At 48.4% G+C, this 11177-nt stretch overlaps 1 protein-coding gene across 6 annotated transcripts in view; it reads right to left on the bottom strand.

Moving 5' to 3' along the window:
* Positions 1-6363: 6363 nt before the first annotated feature.
* Positions 6364-11177, bottom strand: part of NUP93 (nucleoporin 93) — an 85089-nt gene continuing 80275 nt past the window's right edge. For all 6 annotated transcript variants that reach the window (XM_074839209.1, XM_074839208.1, XM_074839210.1 and 3 more), the window contains one exon: positions 6364-6597. In XM_074839209.1, coding sequence (XP_074695310.1) covers positions 6487-6597 — 111 coding nt within the window. In that variant the 3' untranslated portion in view covers positions 6364-6486. The remainder of the gene's footprint in view (positions 6598-11177) is intronic.

The following is an 11177-nucleotide window of genomic DNA, read 5'->3' as shown; positions in this document are numbered from 1 at the left end:
TATCAAAACCACCGTAATTGGTATCGCTGCCTCCCAGCGCTTGATGGGGGTGGCGATAACGGATTTGAGATTAAGTCCCAAGGACAGATTGACAGAGAAACACAGCCCTGAGTTTGCCTCCGGCCCTGACCCAGGAACACTCAGTTCCCACCGGGATTTATTATGGAAAATGGGAGCAAGACTCCCACGCACCCTCACCCTTCCCTGGGATACTGCCCCAGACCTGGCAGATCCTGTAAATCATCTTGGCTGGCCTCCGAGTTGTTGCCTGTGGCACTGAGCTGTGCCGGACACAGGGAGGGAAACAGCCCCTTTCTCTCAGGGTGAAACCAGGGGGAAGGGAGGTGTGCAACATGGAGGGGTGGGAGGGATGCCCCTGCCCGGGAGCTGATGCTGAGGGGCTGGAAAGGGGGATGGAGGGGCCAGGGGACACAGAGTGGTGGCGGCCACAGTCCCTTCATGATTGCCCAGGGCTGGAGCTGGCAGCCCTCTGGTGCGGGGCAGCAGAGATGCCCAAGGTCCCACTGCCCCCCTCCCCTCCCAACCCCAGGGAGGGGAAACCACTGAGCGCCCAGGGTTCAAAACCCCCCCAAATCCCACCCCTGATGTAGGAAGCCACTTAAACCGTTCCCCACACCACACAAAACACAAGCTGAGGCCACGCTGCCGCTCAGTGTTCACCCTACAGCCACCAGCAGGCGAGGACAGGGGGAGGGACGTGCATCTTTTATACCTCTGAAGCCCGGTGTCACATGTGCTCTTAAAAGCACTTACAGATAAGATCGCTGAAGACAGCAGGCAATAAAATTTGAGGGCAGCACCAGAACCCATTTGAATTTCAGCCCCCTGTGCTCTGCAAGTTAATGGAAAATTCAGGCTGCCTGCCCTGCTGCCTCTGGCTGTCTTTTGCATTCACGCACAAATTTTAACCTGCTTTTTGAGGACTCGCTTCAGCCCTGGTGTATTGTTTGTGTGCGAGCAGACGCCATCCACAATTGCATAAGCCCCGCGCGGGGCCAGCACGCACCTGCTTGCCCGGGAAGTTGAGGACAGGCAGCCCTGCCTGCAGCACTCGCCTGCCTGCATCTGCGTGGCTCAGCCCTCGCGGCGCCCGGGCATCGCCGGGCAAAACGCGCCGGCGCAGGCGGTGCCGCTGCCGGCCTCGGAGCGGGGAGAGGGTGAGCTGAGGACGAGGAAAAAGCCTCACTCCAGCACCTCGTGCAGCACCTCCTGCAAGGTGGACACCAGCTTCCTCTCACAACAACAGATGCAGCAGCACACTCATGCCCAGCAGAAATGGCTTTATTTTAGAACCTCATTATTTCATCAAAAACGCTAAGTCGCCCCAACCAACACAAAGTCTCTTAAATGGGGGCATGCGTGTGTCTGTTAAATGCAGCGCGGTCTAAGATGCTCCGGGAGAGGCAGGAGGACTCCAGACGCCGGGCGAAGAGCGAAGTGAGTGGTATGATGCAACCCTGGTGTAGTGAAATAGCCGGATAGTAGGATGCGCTTGTCGTCGGCCTGATTCACAACACCAGCTGCAGCAACAATACCGGGGCCGTCCGGCGCTGGGGGCCGCGAGCAGCAGGAGAGCTCTGTGCACAGCCCTCTGCTCACGCCGGGAAGCTGCTTCTGCAGGGCCTTCCCTCGCTTCCAGCCGATCCCCCAGTTCATTCGGGCTATCAAATGCATCAAATGAACCTGAATGGAGTTAGGCAGAGAACGCTGCATTGCTTTACGCACGGCTTCTTTTAAAGTTTGCCAAAGCGCTATATTCCGACAAGTTTTAATGAAGTTTTAATTGTCCTGCTTGCATCCCCATGGAAAAGGGAACCTACCGCCCTGGGTGACACGGGCCACGCAAGCGATGCAGGGGCTCAGCGCTGCAAACCCACCGTGCGGAGCAGGGTTCAATTCCAGGCACTGCAGGGAAGGAAGCCTGGGAAGAGAAAATAGATGGTTATTCAGGCAACCGCTGGCAACCCGACCCGATGGGGACAAGGGGATCATCTCCCGTCATCTTCTGGACGCCATTTCCATCCTTCCAACTTTACGCCCAGACAGAAACAGGACAAAAATGCTGGTACAGGGACACGGACGGTATTTGAGCGCTGAACCCACCCCAGGGACACAGAACTGCCAATTAACAGTATCACCTTCTTTCCTCCAGGCTGGAAGGAAAACAACTCCCTTCCTTGAGAGGCTGGGGTTTATTAAGGTCAGGGAGAAAGTGTTGAGAGGGTAAACAAGGACAAAAAAAAATTCATTAATTTTTTCTGAACATAATTCCTTTGGCTCCTGCAAGGAACAAGGTCCAAGTGCTGTCCTAGACAAACACAGCGGTGGTGGGAGACCGTGGTGGGAGAACAGAGGAGCCACCTCATTTAGCAGGTCTACTCCAGCCAGAGAGTCTGGAAAACAAAACAAAGTCAGGATCGAGATGCAGAATCTGCAGTCAGTGGGGAAACCCAAGAAAAGGCAGAGGAGTAAGAACATATCTCACAGGCAGTAACCTGACCAGACAACCAGCTGAGCCAAGTGTACACCAGGGTAACAATGCAGGCACCACTGTAAAAATACTTAGAAGAATTAATGTTGTGGGAATAAAAAAAATCCCACAAACACCAAAGAAACCAAGCTGAGAAGACAGGTCCTGCTGACAGCTCCACGACAGCATTTAGGAGGGGCCTTTGAGGCACATTTCAGCAGGTTTTCTGCTTATTGGCAGAAAACCTGTTCATTCTCACATGAGCTGGTTGTCTTCCATTAGCTCAGTTTGGTTTTTACCAGTGGTCCATGGTGAACCCCTGGGCAGAGCTTTAACTTATTTTTTTTCTCCTACTGGACAGGTAACATAAGACAGAAGCTTATAATGAGTATTTCTAGATTCCCCTGCAACTCCCCTGTAAATCCAGACCACATCAACTCAGACCTCGTTCACTGAAGGACACGCAGACTGTAAAGCTTTAAGAGCTGCTACGGTGATACCGCAGCACTCGTGGATGTTTCACTACCGATGAGCCACACAAACTGTGGAAAACGGGCCTGGAGACTCTGCATGTCTCTGCTGCATCTGTACCGGGACAGAACATCACATGCTCTCAAGGCAAACACCTTTTCACTTTCTCCTCAAATCTCCTCCAGCAGCATGAGCTGCATTTGACTCAAACTAGTGAGCCACCGTTAGGACACATCACATCTACCTGGCAGATCTTTATTGCTGAGGATTAGCCCCAGAGTAGGAAATTTAATGCAGATGGAAATTTAATCTGCAGCATTCACATGGACTTTTTTCTTGTATAACGGGGCAGAGCTCTACCAACTTAAGAGATTTGTCAAGTTTATACTGAGAATAACTTCAGCTCTGATGAACATCCACAGCTCTGCTGCAAACTGCCTGGCAAACTACAAACACCAACTTGCTCAGATGTTGCTGCACAGTCACGATTTTTGATTTGACCTGTGCAAGGTTGTCCAAGCAGACTTGTCCCCTTTGTGCATGAGGGAAACGGAGGTAGCTCTCGCTGTGCCCTTGACAGCACCACGCTGGAAAAGTCCTGTTATAAAGGGAGTGCTTAGTGACACCACCTTTGAGCAGGCTGTGCCAAACACAAGGTGTGAATTCAGTGACACCCCAGAAAACCCTTCGAGCAGATGAGCTATTTAGAAAACCAAGGCGAAGCCTGATCATTGGCAAAGTCGGAGCTCGCAGGTACAAAGGGTTAATGAACTTCACTCCAGCAGCAGCAGGTCTGCCGGTGAGAAACCTGAGGGAGCAGAACCAGGTTGTTCTCTCCAGCAGAATAAGCGTGGGGTGGAGAAAAAACAGTGACATCTGGAAAGCCACGGGGGTGCCTTATTCAGCAAAGCACCAGTACGTGCGTCAGCATCTACCTCAGTGCAGCAAAGCCCTTAAAGTCATGCAGAGGAGAGCCAGGTTTGCCAAAGCCAGGCCTAGGCACAGAGCTGGAACCCACTGCTCTTGGGAACACGGGAAGACGGATGGGCTGCAACGTTCACCACCTGCACAGACCTAAGAAGAAATCACAGGGCAATCAACAAGAAATAATTTAATTCCAACTATCTGTGGCACATTCTGTTATACCTACAACCTCTCGCATCTTGTCTGAAACGGGCTGGGTCTTACTTTCCAGGGTTAGTCTCAGGGCTTTGACTCCCTGGGGTTTATTTCCTCTGTCTGTCCACCACACAAGGACCATTTTGGCTTTTGAAAGTATGAAATAATTCAGTTTCTGCTTAGCTTAGAAGGGCCCAGAGGCTGGAGTCACAACCACTGAGCACAAAGCAAGCAAACTGCATACAGTCGTCAATTTTGTCTTTTGCCAACAGTCATGAAGGCTGAGAAGCACCAGAAAGTATCTGCTACAGCCATCCTCAAAGGGCAGAGAAAGGGCAACTTGCTGTTTTTTTAAAAGGTCCCCAGGTTCAATGTTTGACATCAGAAACGTGCTGGTGAGGCAGCACGACAGCTCAGCTGAGCAGGGATGGGCAGAAGAGGGGAGAACAAGGTCCTGCAAATGGCAGAGGTAAGAGCTGAGCCCCAGAGGACTTCTGTGGAGGGGAGAGAGGGAATCACAGTGGGGAAGGTGGCCTTCCCCCTTCCCAAATCGACTCCGGCAGACACTGTCCCTCTCCTGCTCAGGTCAGTGGTTCCCTGAGGACAGGTCCAGACTCAACAGCCTCTGTACGGGAGGTGGTTTGATGCTCGGAGTAACCCAGGGACAGGGCTGAGTGCCAGGAAGAAACACATGAGCAGGGTTTATCCTGCAGGACCATACGTGGGGCAACCCTGGCCCACCCAGGACTGCCTGAAGGGTCAGGAAAGATGCCCTCGCTCTGCCACCTACTCTTTGGTTCTCTAGGGGACTGGATGAACCAGCCAGCTGAGATGTACCAAGAAGCATTCCCACAGTGATATGCCAGAAATGCTAATAGCTAATAAAGCTTTCCACACTCACCTGTGGATATTTTGTGAGGCAATTCAATTCCCACCCCCCCCAAATAACTCCTTGGTAACTCACCAAATGCCCTTTACTTGCAGGGTGTTGTCCGGGTCTCTCTCAGCCTTCAGTTGAAACACTCTTGCCCACGCTACAGGACCACTCGGTGCCACACACAGTCCCTAAGCTCTACTGGCTGGCAGCCCCAGCAGCCGGTTTGCTAATGCCGAGACACATGGGTTTGGGGGGCTTGGCAAGCCATCCCTTTGCTTCCTGTCCAACAGGTTGACAAAAATTTATCCTACAGCATTTCTGGTGGAAAAAGTAATTAGGAAATTGTCATCAAGTCAGTCAAATGTCCCTCTACGCCGTTAAACTCAGACATTGCAAAATGGAGATGACTTCTCTCCCATGATAGCTATTAACATGCAGAGGTTGAACTCAGCCCCTACGTTTTGTTGCCTGCTATGTAGCCAGAACTGCACATGATCTCACAGCCCAGCAACACAAACGGTGTGAGGGCAGGACAGCAGCAGTGCAGAAGGGCATGTGTGCAGGGAGCAATAGGAGCAACCACCAACATTCCTCCCATTTCATTTCAAAGATAGGCAGATATATTAAAGAGAAAAACTACTATAGCATGCTCCTTGGGCTTTCACACTGGTTTAATTGTAGCTCAACACATTTGAAGCTAAGGATTTTTAACGTCCCTCACTCCAGTAAGACTCAGGTTTCCCACTAAACCAACAGTAATATCCACACACACCCAGTGCAGCCACACTTGGGCTTCTCTGGTCAGCCTCCTTACTTCTCCTGGTGAACTTGATATGGGATCATTTTGAAGGCAAATGGCTAAACACTCATGTGTGCATCATGAAAAAATCTCTCCTACCAAAATATACCTGTTTCCAATCCCAGCTGCTCCTGCAAAAGCTTCAGCGAAGCTCCAGGACTCGCAGAGCTGCGCACATCTGAGACACCGACCCAAGAGTTTAAGCGTCGTTAGGCGTAAAGGAGTCTCTGCAGCACCCGGAGCTCGTTTGCACCGCATGAACACATACGCCACACAAGACAACGTTATGGACTGACAGCAGTGTGTCACGTGTGTGGTGTACCATAAACAGATTTTCAACATTTAACATGCATTCAAAAAACAAACAAAAAAAATCCTAAGATTTCCAAGCTGTATGTCAGCGAGCATTAAATCAAAGTTTTCTTCTCCACTTCCTCTTTGCTATAAAATTGCTCATTCACCTCCCTACTGCAGATCTGTGACTTCTTTCTCTGCATAGCCCATTAACTAATCAAGAATAATTTTCTAAATATAAACTAATTTAAAATAAAATGAAGAAAAACATAAAAACACAAAAATCAGTGAAATGAAAATGTCAAAAACAAATAGAAATCAAAGAAATTTATTTCCATCAACAAAAATACAGAATACAAAACGATACTGGTCCCACCCTCTGAACGTACTAAAGACAGGCACAGGTTGCTGCAGCCCTAAGCAAAAGCTTCTCTGCTAATTCATAAGGACCTCCATTTGCACCAGTCTTGCGTTCGTGTCTCCCGACGTTCTGTACGGGATCATTCCAGCAAACGTTATCAGTGCGCGAGCTTGAGATCGAAGTTGCTAAAAAACAGAAAAATAAAGTAGTTACTTTAGTATTAAAAATCCCACAATGAAAGCTGAGTTAGACATGAGTTAAACACTTGCCTTTTCAAACAAGCAAGTGTAATCTTTATTTCTCAGAGCTGCTCTCTGGATAACGTATCTCTGCATTGGGAAGGAAATCCCATTATTTCCTTTTCCAACCATTAAAAGCATGTCGAGCTACCCTTCTGCTTAGAAAAAAATCCCATTTATTTAAAATTACCTAAGGAAAAAAAAGTTTCAACAACATGGGGCGTTGCTGTACTGCAGAAATCTTGTAATTTCTGCATGAAGTGGGCTTTCCCAAGGCAACGGGACTCTCCCACCTCGCAAAATAGAAAGTTGACCCTGCTGAAATGCAGCATTAACATTGTCAAAGCAGAAGCACTAGAAACAAACCGCTGGTGCCACACGCACCTGGAGGTCTCCAGCATCACCCACAACACACTGACATCCCTAAATGCTCTTCATTCCCTAACACAGTGAAAGCAGATGTACCAAGTACATTCAGAGAGCTCTGCCTAAAGTAACCAAACCCCTTCTTGCACACCAAGAGGCTACGCAACAGCTGAACGAATTCAGGAATAATTTGTTTCATTTGTTAAAATCATTAGTAAATTAAAAGGAAAATCATTCCAATAGCTGGTAGAGGTCAGGAGAATACAGAAAGCCCAAATCTTTACAGAAAACTGTGCAGACTGATTGTTTTGATTGCTCACAGTGTTTTCTTCTTAAATACTAAGCATCTCTAAATTACTGCTCTGGAAGATCCCACTGTTCAAATCTTCCTTTAATCTGCTGACTGCAGGGAAAGCTGGAGCAGCTTTGGTTGCTGTGGGCATGTGGCCGGTAAGTCTGACAGCAGGAACTTACAAGCTGAGAAGAGACTGAAGCCCATTACGTGGCTGGGAACAGTTATAAACACCATCCCTGATGCCCATCTGGGCAATTCTATCCCTTTTCCAGAGTGACGTTAAACCAGTCAGTTATTCAATGAAATGAATATTCAATGGCAACAGAGGAGCTGTGGAAGCTGGAAAGCCAGGAAGCTGGAAAAGCCAGGATGCTCATCTGTTTCAAGGCACTAAGTGCTACTGCTTCAGCTGTGCAAAAACCCTTCGATTTTACACGTGGGGCAGGAAAGTAAGTTTTCTTTAGTACCGAGATCACAGCCATTTAGTTTTCCGCTTCCATTATCCTGTCGGAAGGAAAGCTGTGGCTATCTACAAAACCCAGCAGCCTGGCTGAAACGCAGAGCAGAGTTTCCCTCTCGGGCTGTGCCCTGCCTGGCCGAGGACGGGCGAGTACCCGGAGAAGACGGAACTCCTCCCGTCCTTAAGCACCACAGCTGAGGAGCCAGAAGGCAGCGCAGCACATCAGGGGGCCTCTGGAGTAAGCAGCAAAACTGAGACTGACCCAATTGCTAAAAGCTCCCAGGACAGTTTCCCTAGCTGTAAGTTACCACCTAGTTAAGACCAATGCATTGGCTGCTTAACAAGGTGGCCTGAAAATTACTTGTTCAGTTCCAGTCACAGTCAACACTTCTTCTGGTCTGCTTCCAAATGTGTCACACAGTGCCTGACCTGCTGCTTTCCAGTGGAGGTCAAAAAGGTGGGAGATGAAAAAAAAAAAAAAAGCATGTCAAGGTGGTTGAATCTTTGGAGTTAAAGTATTAAGAGGCAAAAACTCTAACTGTGACCAAGAAAGGCTTAGCGGCAGTGCAAGTTACTGTTCCCTTTACCTTTTCAGTAGCAATGATACTAGAGCTGGTTTATTTTTAAAAATCAAAACAACATGATAGGTTGCAATACTTCAGGAAGAACAAACAGAGGTTTGCAGAGGTTAAGAGCGGCCTGGAGGTCTAGATGTTCTATTGGCTGTAATTACTTAATGAATGTTAGACTCACTTGTGTTTTTAAATAAGACCACAAATAAATAAAAAAAGAATTCCATTCCTTTCATGACCTAATTCTGCCACCAAGATAATGCCCTTGGGCTGCTCCAGAGAGTTCACCACCCTGGATCGGGGCGGGGAGCATATGACATTGTTGTCATGCACTCACGGCATCTGGGTCAGGGCTGTCACCGCAGCCATGGCTTCTGGCACTGCAGTCTGGGCTCGCTATAATTTCTGCCTGAAATCTGACAAAATGGATCAGGCCAAGCGGGACATGACTTTGCTCCCTCATTCCCAAAACTAATTAATGTATATACATTAAAAAAAAAAAAAAAGACTCAAAACACAGCCTAGGTAATTTCATTCCAAAATAAACAAAATGCATAAAACACCAGCTGTGATTCCAAACCTGATCATTCCTAAATAGAGCCCATTTCATCTCTGAAGTAGGACAGGAGACGTTCTAGCAGAGAGCATTACTGGGTTCAGGGGGCTCCAGAGGTATTACTGCTCCCCATCCTGCCCTTGCTGCCGGGTCCACACTGTTCCTGCCAAAGCCCCTCTGCTCCCTGCCTGTTACAGCAGGATCCCGCGCCGGGCACTCAACAGACCCGTGCTTGGCACCAAGTTCAAGAGCCACATGTTCCTACTCCGGGGGACTCTGTTCCCTGCTACGTGAAATAAGCCTCAGACTTACAAACAGCTACTATCAGGTGTTTTCAAACTCTTCTGATGAACCGAGGGATTTGATCTGTCTGTTCCAACAGATCTAGAGAAAACCCAGGGATTTCATAGACCTGTTCAAGGAAAGGTCATTTTTCACTCGCACTGTCTACTGGGCAATGTGCTTCTGGAAGAGCGTGGTTTCCCTTAAAATTTGCTTCCCCATGGAAAAAAGGAAAAGCTGCCCTTCTCCCTGGGAAGTTCAGAAGAAAAATTCTTGTCAAGCACAGTCTGCAGAAGATTTTATCTGCCATCCCTGTTCAGCTGAACGGGGAGACTCTGCTGAAGAAACACCCTCTTCTCCTCACATTTGAAATGCCCTCATTTCTTCCCACCACTAACATCACCCAAGTTGCTTCCCAGGCAGGGAAACTGAAACGATCCCTGCTCCCACAGCCTTGGAGGGAATTCTTCAGGGTACGAAAAAAGGAGAACACATGCTAAAGCTGTTCTTGCCCTACCTTCCATGTGCCCATGCCTGGTATTTTTCTGTGCATGCAAATCTTTAGGCAGCCAGGAGCTGCAGGGTTGTAGATTTTTTTCTCTCTAGCTAATCCTGTGTTAGCAGATTTACGCTCCCTTCTGACACTACAATCAGGTAGCTATTCTCTTATCACCCCACTGACTGCAGAGACAGCCGGCACTTGTCTCCTCTGACAGCTTTTATTGCACAAGGCAGACAGAGATGCATGACTGAGAAACCCTGTGTCTCCAACACCACTGGTACCCTGCTGCCATGAGATCCCACCACAAGGCCAGGAGCTTGATTAACAAAACTTGAAGCCTGAAAAAAGAGAACTTTCAAGGGTTTTTAGCAAGGTACATCATCAGCTGATCTCTGCAACTGTAACAGCAGGAGAGTGCAGACACGCTCGCACTGAGCACACCAGTGAGAGACACGCTGTTGATATGATACGATGTCATGGTGGTTTCCTTCTACACAAACTCCTGCCAGCAAAGCTGCTGATCCAATCGCCAATCAGCCCAACAATCTTTGGTAGGTTATGGTTATGGTATTCACACTGAGACGACACCTGACAGCATTACACCCCTATGGAGATGGTAAATGCTTCTACCTAAGGCGCAAGACTGAAATCACAGAACCAAAACGAACAGTTCACTTAGACAACAAGGAGCTAAGGCTGTTTGCTCAGCGCCAACCTTGTGAACACACAGAGCAGGTAACAGATTGCGTTAGCCTGGGACTTCTTCACGTGTGCAGAATTTAAGGTGGGAGAAGCCCAAGCAGCATGCATCCTTCTCCAACGCTGCCCCTCTAGAGTACAAGCGTAGCTGCAAGGCAGGATCCCATAGCTCACACACAGACTGCACCCCAAAGATAAAAGATGTCTCATTACTTGAGCCTTTCATTTCATGATGTAATTTAAAAATGCTACTAAGACTTTTACCAATATTGCAATTTACAGATCAAAGGCACTTTTGCAGATGACTAAAGCCTGGGATAAAGCTGGCCATGGCCCAAGTTGGTTTTCATTCTCAAAAGGAGTTGATATTTATTTCCTAATCTGTGAGACAGGATGAGTGGTTTGGCCTAGGTTTTCAAGTGCCTGTGGCAGCTTTAACTTAATAAGAGCTACAAGACCAAACCCAATGACAGTTAACCGGAAACCCTTCAGCTCAACACAGCATGTTGACAGCCGAGTGCCTGCAAATCTGCTGTGCCCTTTAAGTGGCGCCTATTTTGAGGCTTGCTGAAGGCGTAAGCTCCTGTCAGCGAGTGGGGGAAACGCTTCAGCACCAACTCTAGCAGTGAAGTCAAACCCACCATCATCAGTCATTTAAACCAGGCAGCCAGGCCAAGCGCCACGGCACCTGGAAGCTGCCCACTCTGCTGCAGAGGCAGCACAACACTGGCAAACTGCTACAGCCATTCACCAAGTTAATGTACTTGAGCATCTTGTTGTATTGCCCAAGGACA

The sequence above is a fragment of the Strix aluco genome, chromosome 14 (genome assembly GCF_031877795.1).
Source record: "Strix aluco isolate bStrAlu1 chromosome 14, bStrAlu1.hap1, whole genome shotgun sequence".
NCBI lineage: Eukaryota > Metazoa > Chordata > Aves > Strigiformes > Strigidae > Strix > Strix aluco.
Note: the sequence above shows the minus strand (reverse complement) of the source record. Positions and strands in the feature narration are given on the sequence as shown.